The sequence below is a fragment of the Triplophysa rosa genome, linkage group LG24 (assembly GCF_024868665.1).
Source record: "Triplophysa rosa linkage group LG24, Trosa_1v2, whole genome shotgun sequence".
Lineage (NCBI taxonomy): Eukaryota > Metazoa > Chordata > Actinopteri > Cypriniformes > Nemacheilidae > Triplophysa > Triplophysa rosa.
The window spans coordinates 14,664,920-14,685,732 of NC_079913.1; the positions used below are offsets into that span (position 1 = coordinate 14,664,920).

Below are 20,813 nucleotides of genomic sequence, written 5' to 3' on the forward strand. Positions count from 1 at the left end.
AACTTTGTCTAGCGTTACCGAGAAGGTGGAATTAAAATTTTCAGTGGTAATGTCAAGATCTTCAACGTTATTTCTCATGATTTGAGACAATTCGGGCAGATTATCGAGAAACGCATCTTTGGTAGTTGAAGTTATTGTTCTACCATATTTGTAACAATGAGTTTTATTTGCAGCCGTAGGCCAGTGAAGCAAACATAATACCAGATAATGATCCGAAATGTCTTCACTCTGCTGAAGGATTTTAACGTCGTCCACATTTATACCGTTTAGATAAAACTGTCTATTGGTCATATATTAAAACATGCACACAAGTATTGCATCCAGTATTTTTGCCTTTTCATGATATTTAACAAAAATGGATATTGTCTTTTTAGTTGTTTTTTATATTCCTTAATGCGTTAGTTTACCCAAAATAAAATTGCTGTTAATTTACTCACCCCCTAGGCCCCCAGTCAATCCAGGATGTGGGTGGCATTGTTTTTCAAGAAGATATTAATGAAGATATTTAGTTGAATTAATTAAATTCAAGTCAATAAAAGTCAAAAAACGCTAATACATTTAACACAAAAGTGTTATCCTAGCCCCTTGTGACATTAAATTAGCGTCTTATAAAGCGAATCTATTGATCTGTGCAAGTACCTGAACATCTTCGGGTGTATTCCAGGGTAGATCCTTTGTAGTGCGAGTTCTGGAGGGAGATGGACTGTTGTTTCTCATAACTATAGCCGTATTTTCACACATAATGAATGCAGTGATAAAAAAACACAGTTGTTCCCTTATCTGAGACAAAAGCGTTCACATGGTGTACCCTTCCTGCAGTTACTTTCAAGGGCACAAGATGCGTTTTGAAGCGAGACCTATCGTGTGCGTAAACCGATTGCCTGAGGCTGTGTGGATTGTAAATAACAAAGTTTCTTGGACAGACAGATCAAAACGCTTTATAAGACATCAGTATATCGTTATGAGCTGCGGAACTATTGTATTGAGTGTAGAAGCGTTTTGGACTTTTAAAGATGTGGCGTCTCAGGACGCCTTTTTTGTCCTCATGCTATTACACTGCTCAACATCAAAAACTGATACACTCCACACGCTCACACTTCTTTTTACCATGCACTACAGTTTCATGGACTATAATGCATCATGCATTGCACCTAATGCAAAATCCATCCATTACCAAACTTACATACTATATCTGTACTATGTGCACTATATGGTTGATCCATTATACATACACGTTCATGTGTACACCTACATATTTAATGTGTATGTTCAACGTCTTATGTGTATATCTTGTGTATATTGTGTATACAGTATACTGTCCATATGTGTATAATGTATATTGTCTTTTTTGTACAGTCTGTCTATTTATACTTTGCACTGTTCGTCTGCACTACATACTGTTACTTAAGTCTGTAAAGTCATACAGTTGTTTGTCATACAGTTGTCTGTCCAACTGCATTCTACTTTGTATGGAGTACGCACCCAAGACTTTCACTCACCACATGTGGTGATGTGACAAAGAGTTGAGTTGAGGACGTGCATTTCTTAAAGCACACCGTTCTTAGTCTCTCTCCACTTATTTAAAATGTTAAGGTGGGTCAGTTAAAGATGATTGGTGGGCCGCCAGTTGACTAGCCCTGTTCTATGCCTTCTGTGCTTGGAACCTAAGGATTTTGAGGTGTTTTTTTAAACTTGAGCCATTAGGAAACTACCAAGCCAGAATCTCCCAGAATTCCCTATTAATCACCTGGCAAGTGGCAATCATCTAAACCACCCATGCACAACCACTTAACACCCTAGTAACTAACTAAAACACCCTAATGTCTGTATTCTCAATACAAGAGCACTTGCCTAGTATCCACTTAATATTCTACAGGTAGAAAGCATCACATGTGAAACACCTATTAAAACTAATTATAGACACATTGACATAGCAATAAACACTAGTTTGGAGTCTTCCCTAAATTTTAATTTCCTGCGTCGACTGCCTTTTGAAACATGTTGAAATTCAATAAAACCTGGAGAACGGAATGCTACTCTATGATCTGTATAAATGACATTCTGTAAACTGCACAATAAAGTCCCTCTTGTGATTGTGTCTTTGATTTGATGAGGTGATAGCACCATGGCCCAGACACAGAGGTCTTCTTGGGTCTTATTTCTGCACAGCAGCATGATCAAATACCCACAAGCCCCCACTGTCTGCGTTTTTTCAAGTCCGACAACAATAACTGCTGAAGAATTGAATTTTACTTTGTTTAAAAGTACAGTTGTGAGTTCCAAAATAAGATTTTGTAGGCGTAAGAATAAAAGGAAGAAAACAACTTACTGTGTTTACCTGGGCTTCTCATATTCTCAGCTGTTACTTTTTTTGGCGAGTATAAGATGCATTTCTCTCCCACCCACATTCAGTGAAATAGCACACGGTGGGCTTTAATAAATAAAAGGGTAAAGCTGCGCGAATGATTAAATAGTGCTTTCTGTCTCACTAATACGAGGTGTTTGAGTAATGCCGTCCCGTCCTGAGCAGTTGCGAGAGTTGATGCAGAGCCAGCACTGGACACAGACCTTACGCATGTGTTCATCCAAAGCCAGCTGCCGGGAAACATTTATTACCGGCCTGTTGTTCTGGACTTCTGCACCTGCTGTGAACAATGCCATGTTCTCTCTCCCTTTTGCGACAAAATGAGAACAACGGCTTCATTTCATGTTAATTTCACCTCATGCTGTGATAATACATGCCAGACAAGTGTTGTTGTCTTTGTTTGTGTCATTAACAATAACAACAGATTTTTTTTAAGATGATAGCATCATCTTTGCTCATTTTCCAGCACTCCAAACCAAAATTAGCAATCTATGTATTTAGCCAGAAAAACATCTTTCTCTAGTTCTAGAAATTCATTGATCAGGAACAGGAACTTTGCATTTAGTAAATATTCAGTTCAATGTTTGCCTATATCTTGTCAATATCTTTTTTTATGCTATTTGACTGTTCATACATCATTTCAACTTTTGGTGTAGTGTGTGGTGTACTCTAATGCTATTAGATTATTAATGATAATCTTAAACTATAATTTATTTTATTATTAAGTTTATTTATTTTATTTAGCCTTGTTGTGCAAGTTCTCTGGAGCTTGTGCAGAGGCAGCAGCTTTTGCCAGAGGGGAACTGGAATCCCCTGGTTGGGCCTGGGTTCTCCTGAGGTTTTTTTTCTCGATTAGAGTTTTGGGTTCCTCGCCACCGTTTGCATACTGTTTTTGCACTATCTGCCTGACCGGGGGGGCTGCTTTAGAATTTTAAAGTTTTACTTAATTAATATTGCATATAGGAATTTATTATCTGTTATATTTGACCTGTGCTTCTCTCTCCTTTATCCTAAATGTGTGCTCTCACTGAGCGTGTGTGTGTGTGCGTACTTGTCTGTGTACGTACGTGTGTGTGTGTTGTGTGTGTGTGCGTGCGCATCCGTGTGTGTGTGTGTCTCTGTGTCTGTGTGTGTTGGTGCGTGTGCGTGTTGTGTGTGTGGAGTGTTTTGTGTGTGGGTGTGTCTGTCTTCTGTGTTTTCAACCTTTTCTTGTTTTTGCAGGTACAACTTTGATTGTTTTGCTTGTAGTCAATGTGTCTCATGTGCAGCTGCTTTGTAACAATGAAAATTGTAAAAGCGCTATATAAATAAAGTTGAGTTGAGTGTGTCATTCACGGTTTTATCATAAAGACTATTTTAATGATTATTACATTTTGAACACAGTTGGTAATATTAAATAATCCAGAATATAGTTATTACCTTTTCATTCCCATTTATTTCAGCAAAAAAATTATGAAAGACTGTACAGTTTTGTGTATAGTCACGGATTAAAAAGAAAATTCTATCATTATTTACTCATCCTCTTTTCATTTCAAACCTTTATTACTTTCTTTCTTCTGCCGAACACAAAAGAAGATATTTTGAAGAAACTTGGTAACCGAACAGCACTGGACCCCATTCACTATTATTGTATGGACACAAAACCAATGCAAGTGAATGGGGGCCAGTTAACATTCATTCTTCAAAATATCTTCTTTTATGTTCTGCAAAGGAAAGAAAGCCATACAGGTTTGAAATGACAAGAGGGTGAGTAAATGATGACAGATGTTTTTTATTTTTGGCTGAACTATCACTTTAAAGTCACCATGAAATGGAAGTTGCGATTGATTTAGTTTCCGTGTCGTGACGTATCCGAGTGAAGCGGCTTCTGAAAATAGAAAGTCTTTCGTTGCAAGTGCAAATGAATTTAATAAATATTATGGTTTGCACGGATAAATCATTTGTAATGATCACTGCAACACTGTAAAACATTTAAAAATTTCCTCTTTGATTTCATGGTGAATTTAAAGTTAATGTGAGTCCCTGCAACCTCTTCAACCATAATTATTTACTTACTGCTTTTATGAAACCAACAGCTCATAATAATGAGTTAATAACACGTGTTTATCAAATTGTTATTCTTAAGTATAATAAGTATAATTGTTCTTTGATGTGATTTTCTGAGATGGGACCAGTAACAAATCATGGCTATGTAACAAAAATAACAAAGCTCTATTCACTGCACAAAGGTAAAAAAGACTATATTTGTGCCTTATGATAAATTAGAACTACTGTCTTATTTACCATTAACATTTTATATTTTTATATTTTATGACAGATTTTATTATCTGCTTAATTAGGTAAATTAAAAAATGCATTTGTACATGAATTATACATTTTTTATTTCCAAATGTCTTCGTATTTTTGCTTTACCAGTTTGTCTTTGTCAACGTTGTTTTGCCATAATTTGAGAATGTTGTTTATTTTGCATCATAACATTGCTTTTTATTTCAGATCTTAAATCTTATTTTTGAATATATCTTCAAAATATATACCACACCAGATTTTTGGACCCCGCTGTATACAGTATATTGTGGTCAGTGAATAATGGCTCTAAGTTCTTTCATTCTCACTTAAACTTTTTCAGTGTTAACTTGCTATTGAAATTGTGATTTTTTTTGATAATCTGAAAATGAAAGTCTATTTGACTTAATTACATGTACATACACTAATGGGCCGTACCAAAGAGCACCGCTTGGCACACATACATCTTGTCACAGAGCTCATCTGAGTGTGGAAGTAAAAAATAGCCACATGGGGAAGCATCTTCTGTGATAAATGGATTTCTGTGCTTGTAGATTTTTGTGCAATCAATTACTTTATCAAGAGACTTTCTTTTTTGGGCCTGAACATCTGCCGTGTTCTCGTTCTCTTGCTGTGGAAGTAATAAGTGAAATGTAACTTTAAATGTGACTGATATCAACTTAGTGGCCACAAACTCTGGGGAAACTTCAAACTTTAAAAGAACTTTCCCTTTAACTCTTGAACTTCAAAGCTAGTTAATTCTAGTTCAGTTAATTGCATACAAGTTTTCCATAGCTAAATTTCTTTTATATTGCTAATTTCTGTTACTATACTATGCATACACCATGCACAACATACAGTATAATAATACTAATCTGTTGTAATGTAGCTCATTACATATAGCCGTTCCAGCTGATGTATAAAAAAACTCTTTTCTAGTGTGTTGCGACGTCATGTTGTGTCAGGTGTGGAACTGTGTTTCGTCAGTTCACGTTTTAAAAAATGGTACCAGGGTTTCCCACAGGATTTTGAGAGACTGTGGCGCTTATTACGTCACACACTAATTAGCATATTTGTGACATCATCACGTCGCGTTTGCGATTGGTCTAGTTTTGGCACTTGAAATCTGTTTCGCTTCTACTCTCTGATCACATTATATTGTATTTTAACACAACTGAATGCTATTTTCACATATTATCTGTTCTGTTGTCAGACATACGAGGATAAAATAGTGACCATATAACATCTAGTGTTTAATCAATCCAGCTTTTACTTTGACTGCTGCTATAATCCTGATTTTTAAACGCGATATCGTCTGACAAAATCGCCATACATTTACATTGAAGAGCGGATAAATGAGGTAATTTTGGCTATATTAGCCTAACGCTACTTGTTTGTCTCATGCAGCGCATGACGGTTGTTGCTTTTCTCATTAATGTGTTGGTTTGTTATTATGAACGATTTTTAAAATTTAAATGGGAGTGATAGATTTATTGTAGATCGCGTTTAGCGCAGACAATTTGGCACAAATTCAGAAATATGGGAGAATACACTGTTGCTGTTACACAGAGTAAAGCTGCATTCCCACCAAACGCGAATGAAGCGTTAAGCGCGAGTGATTTACATGTTAAGTCAATGCAAAGATGCGATCGGACATCCTGCGGCGCGATTTGCGCGAATGACTCGATTCGCACGAATTGAGCGTTTCGGGCGAGTTGAAAAATCTGAACTTTGGCGAAAATTCGCGCCGCGTTAACCAATCAAGAGCTTGCTCTAGTAGTGACGTTATTATGACGTAGCGAGCAGAGGCACAAATCCGAAACGACAATGGAGGACAAAATCATCTTTGCTGTATGTGGATACCCGGAGCTGTACAATACATCTTACTTTTATCGAAACAGGAATAAAAAGGATCTTGCTTGGAAGAAAGTGAGTGAGGAGGTCGGACAATATGGTAAGTTGTAAAAAACGATCTTTACTCAATTTGAGCTATATATATACGAGACTGGAGCCGCCTGTCAGAAGCCCCTCCCATGACGTGAATTCGCGTCTGTTCTGAAGTGAATTTCATTCGTGAATGAAGCGAATTCCATGCGTGAATGAAGCGAGTAAACTCACAATGTCCAAGCGTCCAACTACGCGCGAATAGTGCGAATCATTCGCGCAAGTCACGTTTGGTGGGAAGCTAAGTTACAACTACAGAACATGCACACACGCACACCGCACTGTACGAGGGCGAGAGCTCGCACACAGACTCACACCAAGCACATAAAAATCATATTTCATCATACATGAAACCTGTGGATTGTTAATGCTAAATTTACATTGACTCAGTGAGGTAGGGAACACATACTACATACAAGAACTACATACTTAGGACATTCTGTAAATAAAAACTTGGCAGAATAATTGACTCCTGAATGCTGTATTATAGAAAAGGATTAACAAAATTAAAAACTAGATTTTAGATTAGATTTTAAATTAGATTTTACTAGATTAACTAGACTTTAAACTAGATTTTATGAGCAGATTAGGACAAATTTTTTTCCAAGATTTGATTAATCTTGTCTGCCCCTTTTTAGCCCTCTAAGGTCTTAGCTTTTTGTCTTGTGTCCTCACAGGGGTACCTGCCTGCCAATGTTGAGCGGAGAGAAAGCACGCTGCAAAGAAAAAGGCAGGAATACTTCGGCTTTATCGAGCAGTACTATGACTCTCGTAATGATGAACACCATCAGGACACCTACAGACAGGTACCAGACCCAATTCACCCCTACATCCTTCCTGGCACTTTTCATGACTGAGGTCAGAATCCCATGTTGTTAGAGCTATTAAGGACGCTCATCAGCTATTATTATATTAGCTATATTAGGTAGGGAATTGAGGGAACAACCATTTTCTCTGTTCTTGAAAAGTGGCTACTTTTGTACTAGATAATATCGCTAAACACTGTGTATTTGAAGTAGGAGCACAGCAGTTAAAAGGTAAATCAGAGATGATGTGAGATGGATTTAGCATTTCTCTCCTCAGCTTCTTGTAATGTTTTTCAGCTCTTCACAGCCTGTGTTAATTCTACTGTTAATAAATACTTGATCACTTCAAAGCCAGCAGCTCAGTTCGTGCCAAGGGTTTAATGTAACATGGTTGAGGTTTTTGATTGTTTACACTTCCTGATTGATGTGTTTGCAGCAGCGGTATGTTAGATGTGCCAAAACACAATTATGTTACGAACTCGCAATGTTTAGAAATGCCACAAAACAGATAGTCGTTGATATTTAGATGCAAATGAGAGACGCAACAAAGATGACACGGAACATTTTAAGCTCCAGTGATTTGGCAGGAACGTGTGAAGATCAAGCTGTTGCTGTCACTCTGATCTGATAGATGTCTACATGATTTAAGACTGACATATAATGATCACTGCCTGTTCGACATTCGACATGTGTCAAACGTTTTTTATTCCTCACAGGCTAGCTATATCTAGGCGAATTTCACAAAGTGTGTCCAAGAGCATGTCAGGGTCATTTTACACCCCAAAATCAAAAAGAAAAAATGGTAACACTTTACAATAATGTTGTATTTGTTATCATTAGTAAATGCATTACCTAACATGAACTAACAATGAGAGCAATGTAGTTTTTCAGCATTCATTAATCCTTGTTAATACAGATGTTAAATACAGATATTCATGTTAGTCAATGTTGCATTAATAAATGTAACAGTTACATCTTTTTATTTTAAACATGTATTCGTAAATGCTGAAATTCACAAACTAAGATAATAATAAATACTGTAAAAGTATTGTTTTTTGCTAGTTCATGTTAGCTAATGCATTAACTTATTGTTAAAATATATTAAAAAAATAAAAAGTGTTACAAAATATATATTTCGCTTTTTAGGAACATTGATTTGTATGCTAGCATTATTTTCATGACTGTTGAACACATTTCTGCCTGCATTTCTTTATACTCTAATGTGAAAAGAACAAAATGTACGGAGCCCGTGTGATCACCCGTCGGAGAAAAAAAAAACAAGACCCGCAAATCCGTGGTCACAGTTTTGTAATTCGTTCCCTCAGTTTATAAAACCGTGCTCTCGGATTAATAAACTGTACCCACGAGTTTCCAATCCGTGCTCTCGGTTTTGTAAACCGTCCCCTCAGTTTTTGAAATCTGTACCCACAAATTCATAAACTGTGCACACGCTTTCGCAATCCGTTCCCACAGTTTTAGCAAATTAGACCCTAATTTTACCTAAAACGTTTAAAATAAATGAACATCTTGAATAAGAATTATGTCAATGTTACGTCAACATAAATTATATGTCTGAATTTTTTTCATGAATTAAAAAGTTTTAGTTAATTGTATGGACAATGCGCATATCTATTGTCAAGTAGTTAAAACAATAAAAACATGAACATGCAAAAACAACGCACACAAGTCAATGCGCATGAGCTCCACATTGGAATATTGAAGCACAAGTACGCAACAAGAAGACGTCTTTCGAGCTTTTCTGTAATTATTATAACATTGATTAGGTTTTATTCTTAAAGTCCTTGTGAACTTACATTACAAATAAACACATGGACTTTGGAAGATTGTGACGCACGGTTATCTGTGCCAAACCTTTTAAATGCCAGGACCCTTGTTCAATAGAAATATAGAAGAAATACACATTTGTTTCTCTTAAGAGCTGCACAATGGCAAAAAAACCCCATAAAGGTTAATTTTAATTATTCCCCTTGATATTGTAATTGAATATTATGTCACTTTTTATATAAACATCCAAAAAAACAGCGCTTGAAATATTTTATGATCAGGTCAGTTTTATTTCAAACACATTAATTAAAACTCATCAGAACTGTAGACGAAATAGGTAGTTACTAAAAATTATAAAATAGTATGTTATTAAAAAAGGTGTTATATTTGCAGCAGACAGATTGTTCCGTTGTGCGTGAAAAACACGGACTGGCGTAAAGTTGGTTTGACGTTGGACATTCGATATTCGTGAATTTAGGGAACATCTCTAAAGTTACATACACATTAAAATACATGTTTCCATGGATTATTGATATTTATTAAGATATAAACCACCAAACCATATGCAAATATTACTATGTGTTTCACTGTACAGTTAGTTTTGTGGCTTTAAATGCTATTGAAGTTGGAAACATTTATTTTAATGTGTACGTAACTTTAGAGACGGTCTCTAAATTCACGAATATTGAACGTTTAATGTCAAACCAACTTTATGCCAGTTAAATGCGGCAATGAACACGTGCTTTATCCGCACGCGCGCGCGTGCGTGCGTAAACACATTAAGACAATTTATAATATAATCTAAAATAAAACAGTAGCCTATACAATATTCGTTCATATTCCTGCAGGAGCTTGTTCTGTTCTTATGAAATGCAGAGGCTCTAATTCCGCGAGTACAGTTTGCAAAACTGTGCGAACGGATTGCGAAAGCGTGGGCACAGATTATGAATTTGTGGGAACAAATTTCCAAAACTGAGGGGACGGTTTACAAAACTGTGGCCACGGATTTGCGGGTCTTGTTTTTTTTCTCCAACGGGTGAGCAGACGGGCTCTGTAATGAGTGTTTAGGACTGGAATTTTTTTTTACATTGTTAAAGCTGTAAAAAAACAGTTAAACAAAAAAACATCAGTGTACAAACGGTACCTTTACCGGGATTTACAATGGTAAGCTTAAATAATTGATTTAGAATTATTTCAACTGTCGGGTGGGATTTTGTGGGAATTGACGTTTCGATGTGAAGTATCCTGCATCTTTATAATTCAAACACAGGTGGCAATAGAAAGGCTATAGAAAGTGACAGATTACAGCTTTAATGTCCCCTGTTCATTTTAAATCTTTCTTTGATAATGTTTAAGTAAAGTGCTTCCAATGGCTAATATTTCTTAAGCAAGGACCATATTGTAAAGCTCTTGATATTTTCCAGCATGTATGTGTGTGTTTGTCCTTTCTCTTTTCCATGACCTTGTACATTCTTAACATCCTTTTTGTGTATGTTTATACTGTATCAAAATGTATATGCTGTTTTTTCCCAAACCATCAGATTCATATAGACATTCCCCGGATGAGTCCGGAAAGTTTAGTTCTGCAGCCCAAGGTAACTGAGGTAAGAGGACAGATGGACCTCCCCGAGACACCCCACATGTTTCAGCCCACCTGTCACCCTACAGCATGTCACTCAATTACCATCGTCTGTCTGTCTGTCTGTCAAACTGTCTGTCCGGGCAGCCAGCTGTCTCTCAGTCTCAAAGTGTTTGCGCAGGAAGTAGAATGCTAGAATACAGGAATTAGACATCAGGTGCTTTGGTTCCTCCTCAGGCACAGCCTCAGATGGCCAGACTTGTTTCTCTCTGAGCTCTCTCGCCGTTCCGATCTGTCCTAACCTGCTTGTGCTCCTTTTTGTGTCTCTTCTCTGCAGATTCACATTGACATTCCGAGAACTAATCCTCTTATACCTCTCTTTCAACAAGCTTCTGTGCAAGAGGTGAGATGTTGCACCACCCACGTCACTCAGCTTGATGCGTTAACTTTCACAAACTCAAACCCAGCCTTAAAGGAACAAAATCTGTAATTTGTACACCCCTAGGGGCCGTTCACACAGAACACGTGAGACTCAGCGCTCAGCCAGTCGTGGCCTAATGGTTAGAGAGTCGGACTCGTGACCAGAAGGTTGCCGGTTCGATTCCCAGGGCCGGCAGGTAATGACTGAGGTGCCCTTGAGCAAGGCACCCTACCCCCTACCTGCTCCCCGGGCGCTGCAGTGATAGCTGCCCACTGCCCCGGGTGTACGTGTGCTCACGACTTGCTGTGCGTGTGTACTCTCTGGATGGGTTAAATGCAGAGGTCACATTTCGGGTATGGGTCACCATATCTGACTAATAGGTCAATTTCACTTTTTTTCACTTTCCTTTGGGAAGGCCTTAAAGGGGCCCGCGGCCCCTTTAAGAGCTGTCTCAGTACGCAGATCTGACCGTCACCGCATTCCCATTTTCACAACTCTTTGCATTCATTTAAGATTTTATCTTACACTTTGAAGTCTTGCTTAAGAAAATGCTAGACAAAACGGGTTTTCTGACATAATCTTGTATGGTTTTATCCATTCAAGCACGAAAGAGAACTTAACACGGATGCGCTGTCTGACAGAGATTCACCGACGCAGCCTTCAGCCCATGATTGTTTACACCAGACTGGACCTTGCGTTGCGTTTTGCCGAGTCCCACAGTTTATAAGCTGTCTATCTTCATTGAACGCGTCAAAGCAACTGTTTAAAATCACGCTTAAGTGGTTTAAAAGCCTGTACATGAATAAGAACGTGATTACATAATGTAACGCTAGACAAAAAATGTCAAAACAATCGGATGCTGCGTTAATTGCGTTAAATATTTTTCACGCGTTAATTTGAAAAAATTAATTGCATGCGTTAACGTTGACAGCCCTAGTTTTAACACTTGATCTGAAATTTGACCACAACAGACATTGAGATGTTTTTTTCATTTTTTTACTTTTACAATTAACAGACACAATGAAAAAATACAGGAACATGTAAACTACTTTTGATGTGCACTCATTTATGAATCAGTTGTCATTTATGTATCTATTATGTATCAATCATTTATGAATCAATTACACTTCCTACATACTTTATTTTATAATACACTGATGAAATATGTATTCGGTGTATGCGGTGACAGTTAAGGGGTTTTAAAGATGAGGAAACACACACAGTTTCTGCCAATCTCATATTAATCTTGAGTACCTATACAGTAGTATTACATGCTTCGTATCTTCGAAGAGTATTTAGTTTGATAAAATGCATAAAAGAGAGATACAGCTATACGTATATTTCCGTAAAAAGATTTGATTGGCCATCATAAACATTTTGGCTGACTGAGCTGAGCAAACATGCCAAGCTACTAGCCTAGTAAACGCGCGGGGTGGTAAGATTAGTTTACAATGTAGTTAAAACCATTGTGAAATAACATTAATTAAAAACTCACCGTTAATGCAGACAGAAGAATGTCTGTCAGGTTCACCAAGGCAGGAAACAGAGACGTGCAGGAGATCCTTGATCTGCTTCAATCTCGCGATACTTGCAGTAAAAACCTGCGAAAATATGATGCAGTTGTTTCAAGAAGTATTTTTTAGTTTAAACAACAATTGTGCTCGTTAATTCAACTTTCACCCTAGTTGAGAACCAAGAAACTTACATTTTCTTGTTGTCTCAACAATTTATGAAAAAAAGTTACGTCTACAAATAAAAATAAGTTGAAACAACTAAAACCGACTATTATTTTTACAGTGTATTATTTAAGCAAATTTTAATGTGAAAACCAGTCTACCAAAATTTCATTAACATAGAAGTAAAACTTTGTTGTAGTCTTCCAAGTGAGAAAAAAACAGACTAGAAGCTTTTCTATGACTGATAGTAGGGCTGTGCCGATAAACAATATCATATCGAATCGAGATAGAATGTATTTCAAAAATGATGATAAACTATTGGCATTTTGACTCGGTATGGATTAATCTTACAGTCTAACAGAACGCAGAAATAAACGCAACAACAGTCAGTCAGTGTGCAGCTTTTATCATGCGCGTCAAAGTACAAAGTCCATTTCATACTGCACTTGGCAAAGAAAACTCAACATAAGGAGGAAAACATTACTGGAAGTGGAAACAAAGGTTAAACTAACCTCGAGTTGTCATCACGCGGTTTATCAAGTGTCTTATTTTTTTCCGCAATCGCCGGTTAAACAAAACAAACCTGAGGCACAATTGCAAGTGAGTTACTTCGAAACTCAAGCACAAACGTTTTTATATCCATCGTTAACATATCTGCTAACATGAGCTGGTGCATATGAAACAAACCAGCGCTGCCCTGTACAGATTAGAGATGTAATGAAATGAGTTTGTGTGCACATTAAAATATTAAACCTTGTATGTAAGATGCTTGCATGATTAAAGAAATGTACTACAGATTTGATTGAGATGTCTTTTTGAAAGACTAAGGTTCACTGAATGCATTGAATGAATCCCACTACTCGAGCAAGACATTATTGCAGCGTTATGTATGTGCGCAGGTGCTGAGCCAATAGCGTTCAAATGTACACAGTAACGGAGCCCTTTCATTGGTTGAATGTACTGAATGAACACTCCCTTTACTTAACGAGTCAATTGAGTCAAAATGAGACTGAATGAACTTGTACATGTTGTTTATGGCCTAATATCCTCTGTGTTGCAACAGTGCATTAATTTAATTTAATTTTAACTGGTTAAAGGTTAACTTTTCTTAATAAACTGTATTTAAAATAGATTATTTTAAATACAGTTTTTTAATTAAATATATATAAAAATAAATATAGTTATCGATCAATATAGAAAAAAACTATTGAGTTTACGTTTTTGCCATATCGCCCAGCCCTAACTGATAGTATTTTAATGGTGGCTTCCATTCACCCCTGATCAATTTACTCAATTTACAAGTACTTGGCGGTTGTATTATTGACACGTAAAAGCCTACACTTTGATGATGACCCCATTTTTCCAATGTGTTTCCCAAAAAACATTATCTTATATTCAGAACAATATGGTCATTTCAAAGCCAAATAAAAAATGTATGAGAATTAAATGTCAAAGCCCTAAAACAGATAATTAATCGTCAAAGCACCAAAACAGACAATTAATCGTCATAATCGCAATGATCTATTAGACAATTAACTGTCAGCAAATTTCATAATCGTGACAGCCCTATGCGTGGGCGCGCTTTTCCGGGAGAATTGTCCAATAAGGGACTAAGAACCCTTGTTACCAAACGGGAATGTTCGAAAAAAACTTTCCGAAACCTGTACGAACCCTGGCGGAGTGAATCGCGAGCAGAAATACTACATCATACGTTCAACTCGTTTTTTGACAAGTTGACCATGTTAAGTATGAGCCAGCACGTTTAACAGTGTAAAGAAGTCAGAATGCATGAAATAGCTTGTTACCCCACCTTTAAACTCTATTTGTTTATTTTCCATCTCTGTTAACACGAAACCCACAACAGACCCACAACAGACTACAAAAATGCAGTCATTTGTTTACTCTATTGGCATTGCAAGGATTTTTCAACATGCCGTGCGAGTATGTTTGTAAGCAATGCCATCAGAGGCTGCTCAGTCATCGGAGTAACACATAATCAGATTCAAAGTTGTCCTTGCCTGATACAGTTCATTATATTTAGTGCAATGAACTTGTTGGACATGAATTTTCTCTGCAAAGAGAGATCTGTCGATGCATTGTGGCCCTGAGCCATTCCTTCCTCTGCCTCCCCCCTGCTGCTTAAAAAAAAAAAGCTTTTAAAAGCATCGCCTCAATAAACAGGAGCAGGGTTATGAAAATCAAGCGTGTACTGAAGAGACCTGCACTCTGGATGTCTCCTAACCAAATAAATGGATAATGTATTCACTCCCGGCACTTCAATGTACTCCAGCTCTCTCATTGATTTCTACTGCCTGGTTTAGTGTCTAATTTCCACTTTCTAATAGGCTTCTGGAGGAGAACGAGTTCTGGCCACAACTTCCTCCAAGAGACAAGTGCGGGTGGGTGGGTTTGAGATTAGGAAAGAGGCAGGGGATGTCAGATATGTGGGGAACTCGCATTACCAGTCTAAAGTCTTTGATAAATGGAGCTTTGATCATGGAGGAGAACGCAGATGAGAAAGCCGCGCTGTTTGATCGACAGAATCCCGACAAACAAGCGCGAGGTGCCTTGTACACTTTTATTGTTTAGAGCTCAATGTGAGAGATGAGTTTATTTGGGGAATGACAGATACATGGCGCCCTGAAAGGAGACACGACGTAGACCGATGGAAAAAGAAAGACGCTTCCATTTTCCCTTTTGTTTCAAACTTTTTAAGCTTCCTTTAATTTGAATGAGGTGACAGCCAGGTGAAACACACAAAAACACGTCTCCCATACTTTTAATTAAAATTGACATTTTGATTCCAAAGGCAAATGAAACTCTTTTCAAAATCATCTGCTGTTACTCATAACCTAAAAGTAAAACTAGGGCTTTTCACGCTTATACAGAATATTTAACTCTGCGTTTTGGGGGACTGAAACTAAAAAAAAACTCAAAGGCTAAACGTTTTTGTTTTTAATCGTGTAAACGTACTCTACACTTCAAGTGTCAACAGTCTTGATAGGATAGATACTGCTTGTCCCGGGCTTCTGCATAGGTGACAAAATTGTCACTCCTCCTGAGACAATTCCAATTCACACATTTTCTGTCACCATTTGAAGGAAACCCAGGGTTAAGCACAGTGTGAAAGTCCTACTGTTTGTAAATTTGTCTATAAAAAGGTGTGACCTTGCCAAGTGGGACAAGTTCCTGAATCAGTGTTTTTTGTTGGCCATGGGACAGCATTCCTGTCAAACATGCATAGTCCTAACCCTAGCTGTTCTCTGTTGACTACGTGAAATCTCACTACCTATGCTACCTGCATGAATTCAGAAAAATACAGGTTAAAGGAATTGTTAACCTAAATTTAAATTTGCTGTGTGTAATTTTTTGGAGAATCTGTTGACAGAAATGCAATATAATATGCATAACATATACACAGTCATGGCCAAAAGTTTAGCAGTGACACAAATTTTGTGTTTTGCAAAGTTTGCTGTGGTATACTGGGTATTAAGTTAGCATATCATAAGTTTTAAAGGCGTTTATTGGCAAAAACATAAAATTAAGAGTTTGAAGAGTCCAAAATGAGATAACTCCATTTTACAAAATTCAAAAATCATGTTCCCTTTCTGTCGGTCTCTCGACGTTGTGTCGAGCCGACAGATGGGGTTCGTCCTTGAGAACCAATCGCTTCTGACTTCTTTAGAAAAGGCCAATGAAATTGGCAAATGAAATCTGCATGCCGGACTCCGCCCCCGGATATCCGGGTATAAAAGGGAGACGGCGTGCTGCATTCATCCACCTTTTGTTCTTCGGAGCCTTCGCTCATGATTAACAGATTTTGCTACATAGCAACTACAGACTGCCGGTTTCTACGACGTGGTGCAGCGGACTGTCCCTTCCTGTGGCGACTTCCCCTGGGCGTCTCGGCGGTTCCAGATGTGTTCGAGACTAAAAGAGCGTGGCATGTCCCACTGTTCTCGTGGGTGCGATACCCTTATCGAGGAGGGGGACGGACACGATGTCTGCCTCAAGTGCACTCGGGAACGGTGTGTGGAGATGATGAGATGTCGATCACAGCATCGGAGGGCGATCTGCTAGCATCCGATCCCGACGATTCCTTGCAGCTCCCCGCCACGGGGGGTCGAGCTCAGGAAGAAGCGGATTTCGAGATGTCGGCCATGCTTTCCCGGGCCGCCGTGAACATTGGGCTGCAGTGCACTGCACCGCCTCTTCCCCAGCCCTCACGGCTGGACACATGGTTCCTGGGCTCTGAGTGCGACTCCAAGCCGCGCTCAACCCCGGTTCCATTCTTCCCGGAGGTGCATGAGGAACTGACGAAGACGTGGAACGCCCCTTTCTCGGCTCGTACACGTCAAACCAGTTCCGTCGCCCTTTCTTCCGTCGATGGTGGGGCAGCTAGAGGCTACATCAACATACCCCAAGTGGAACGTGCAGTCGCGGTGCACCTGTGCCCGCAGACGGCGGCCACCTGGAGAGGTCGACCAAAACTCCCATCCAAGGAGTGTAGGACTTTGGTATCTCTGGTGTCGAAGGCCTACACTGCTGCAGGCCAAGCTGCTTCCTCTCTCCACGCCATGGCCATCCTGCAGGTCCACCAGGCCAAGGCGTTGAAAGAGATCCACGAGGGTAAGACCGACCCTGGGTTAACGCAGGAACTCCGCACCGCCACCGACCTCACCCTACGGGTGACCAAGGTGACCGCGCGGGCCCTGGGTCGGGCGATGTCCACACTTGTGGTCCAGGAGAGGCATCTCTGGTTTAACCTGGCGCAGATGAGCGACGCAGAGAAAGTCCGCTTTCTCGATGCACCCATCGCGCGAGGTGGGATGTTCTCAACAGTGAAGAAGCAGATGGAGGCGATCAGCCACATCCTACCCCGCCGTGACTCGGCCACCTACAGGCCTTCGAGATCCCGTGCGGCGTCTGCTCCCCAGCAGCCCCGGCCCTCTCCGACGCCAGCTCTTCGGGGGCCTAGCGCCCACTTCCTCACAAGTGGCGAGATGCAACATCGTATATAAATTGCAGCCCTCAGCACTTTCAAATCGACGGTGCGTGGAGCTGCATCGCCAGGCAGGCAAACCAGCAGAGCCGGGGGGTCGATGAAGCTGTAGTGTATTTCGGGGAAACTATGAGTTTAAACACAGTAAACTACAAATATTTAATGGTGATTAACCATTAATTATTTTATGCACTTTACCTGATGCAGCAGAGCCAATAACAGCGACAAACTAAATACACTCTTCCACCGAGTGATCAGCAGATCGTATATTAACTCTAAGAAATATTACTCCCCTGGCCTGGAAAAACAATATTCTTACTGTAGTACAGTACCACTTCAGAAATCTTAACGAAATCAAGCAGTTTAAGTGACGTTGATATGTGATAAATAAACAGAAACAATTTGAGCGTGGATACACATGCGGTTCATTTATCTACACTACGGGGGAACTAAAATCAACTAGCTAACACAAATCAAACATTAACAAACAAACATAAAAACGTAAAACAGTAGAGAATGAAATAAATAGATAAAGCAAAGAAAATGGCAGTATTAAATCAGCTATTCACATCTGCACGAACCATCTAGGACAATCTCCTTATTTAAAAGGGGCAAAGCTTATACGCAACCGGTTAGCAACAGGTCAGATACTTGCATTGGCTTCTTTGTTTCTCGGGACACGTGCTGGCGCGCGTATCAAAGGGTCCTGATGCGTTCAGAGCAAGCCGGGAGTCCGTTGGATTTAGCTGACTCAAACTGCTGGAAGATGCTATCTCTGAGGAGAGACAGGTCTCGAGAGGTTGAAAGAACATGAACGAGCCTAACGCGCAGGAGCGCGAACGCCCACGAGCGAACGAACATACACAAAAGAGCAAGCTTTCCTGCGTGTTCAGGTGTTTTAACACAGAGGGTGTCACGCCCCTCCAAGGTGGGCGATCCAATGTGATGAGATAGTTTTGGGCGCGAAAACATGTTTCTTTGTCCGGCACACTAACTCATTTGCATTTGGTCGCCTGGGAATTTGGAGCAGTAGATAGTCTTAGAATAAAATAAAGTGAACATGGTATAAAAATACATTACTGTGCTATACACCATATTCTAAGAAATGAAAAGAGGAACATTTTAAGGGTTACAATCACATTGACCTGTAGTTTTGTACAAGAATGTAAGTATAAACAGAAATACCACGACGCACACATGCATTGGAGGATATACAGTATATTGAAGGTGAATAACGGGGAGACAAACATACAACGTGGGGGTATACGGATATGCACTTTAAACCAGTCTTTTGTTGCTAAATAGAGAGAAAGAGAGATTCTTTTGGAATAAACCGAGGCTCTCAGCTTGTGGGCGACATGGTTTTTGTCACTTTGGTGAACAGCCCTGTCCTCCCCCCCTGAATCTCCTTTGAAGTCCAGGGGGGGTGTTTAGACAGGCCCATTTGCCCAGACTCGTCGGTGCCTGCTCGAAGTCCTGCTGAGAGGTTACTGTGTTTTACGATCACAGATGGTAAACTTTGATCCTACCATACCCTACAAAGCAGATCGTACCCTTAGTCCCCCTGTCTCGGTCCCTGGGAGCTTGGCTCGAGCTTCCCATCCGTCTCGGTTACGCGATCCAATTCATCCAACGTCTATCAGATGTCAGGATTGGGTTGTGGCAATCGACCTGAAGGACGCTTACTTTCATGTCTCGATTCTCCCTCGTCATCGCCCGTTCCTACGGTTCGCTTTCGAGGGTCAGGCATATCAGTACAGAGTCCTCCCTTTCAGTCTGTCCCTGTCCCACGAGTCTTTACGAAGATCGTGGAAGCCGCCCTCACTCCCCTCAGGGAGAGAGGTGTGCGGGTACTGAACTATCTCGACGACTGGTTTATCTTGGCACACTCGCGAGATCTGTTGTGTACACACAGGGACCTGGTGCTCCGGCACCTAGATCGACGGGGACTACAGGTCAACTGAGAAAGAGCAAGCTCTCCCCTGTGCAGAGCATCCTCTATCTTGGTATGGAAATTAACTCTGTCTCCATGACAGCGCGACTGACTACAGAACGCGCCCAGTCAGTGTTGAACTGCCTGAAACATTTCAAGCAGTCAGCGGGCCCCCTGAAACAATTTCAGAGGCTCCTGGGACACATGGCATCCTCGGCGGCGATGATACCTCTCAAGTTGATGCACATGAGACCGCTCCAACACTGGCTACAGAGTCGAGTTCCCTGGAGAGCGTGGCACACCGGCAGCAGGCGGATGGTAGTTACGCCTCTCTGCCGACGCACCCTAACCCCTTGGTCTTCTATGACCTTCCTTCGAACAGGGGTCCCCCTTGGGCAGGTTACGAGGCATGTCGTGGTGACGACGGATGCCTCCCTGCAGGGCTGGGGTGCAGTGTGCAACGGGCACGCAGTGTTGGGGCTATGGACGGGCCCCCGCCTGCGCTGGCATATCAATTGCCTAGAGTTGTGGACCGTGCTACTTGCACTGAAGAGGCTGCAGCCTCTCGTGCAGGGCAAGCACGTGCTGGTCGGGTTGGACAGCACTACTGCAGTAGCATATATCAACCGCCGGGGTGGCGTTCGCTCACGGCAGTTAATTCGACTCACCCGACGCCTGGAGTCAGCAGGTGATCTGCTCCATGCGAGCCACATATATCCCAGGCGACCTGAACCAGACAGTCGACGCGTAGAACCGGTATCAGCCCGCGTCCTGCATGGCAACATGTAGGAACGGCAGCCGGTAGGGTGTACGCCTACGACAGTACCTTCCCCCCTTTTTCTCTAAGTGGGTCAGTGTACTAATTCAGCCTCCCTTCTTTCCCCACTGGGTGAAGAACAGGCACTCCATCCATGACTAAGCAAGCACCTCCTGCGGGCGGGCTGGGCAGAGCAGCCCTGCCCCTTAGGCTGGGTACCATCTGAGTTATCCACAACATAGCTCTAACCGGACCTAGTGCT

At 40.5% G+C, this 20,813-nt stretch overlaps 1 protein-coding gene across 3 annotated transcripts in view; it reads left to right on the forward strand.

The window, feature by feature from the left end:
• Positions 1-20,813, forward strand: part of tbc1d22a (TBC1 domain family, member 22a) — a 185,375-nt gene that overhangs the window by 48,013 nt on the left and 116,549 nt on the right. For 2 of the 3 annotated variants that reach the window (XM_057323905.1, XM_057323907.1), the window contains exons 6-7: positions 7,270-7,398; positions 11,100-11,165. In XM_057323905.1, coding sequence (XP_057179888.1) covers positions 7,270-7,398; positions 11,100-11,165 — 195 coding nt within the window. Of the gene's footprint in view, positions 1-7,269; positions 7,399-10,724; positions 10,788-11,099; positions 11,166-20,813 lie in introns of all 3 variants that reach the window. The other variant, XM_057323906.1, reaches the window with a different exon arrangement.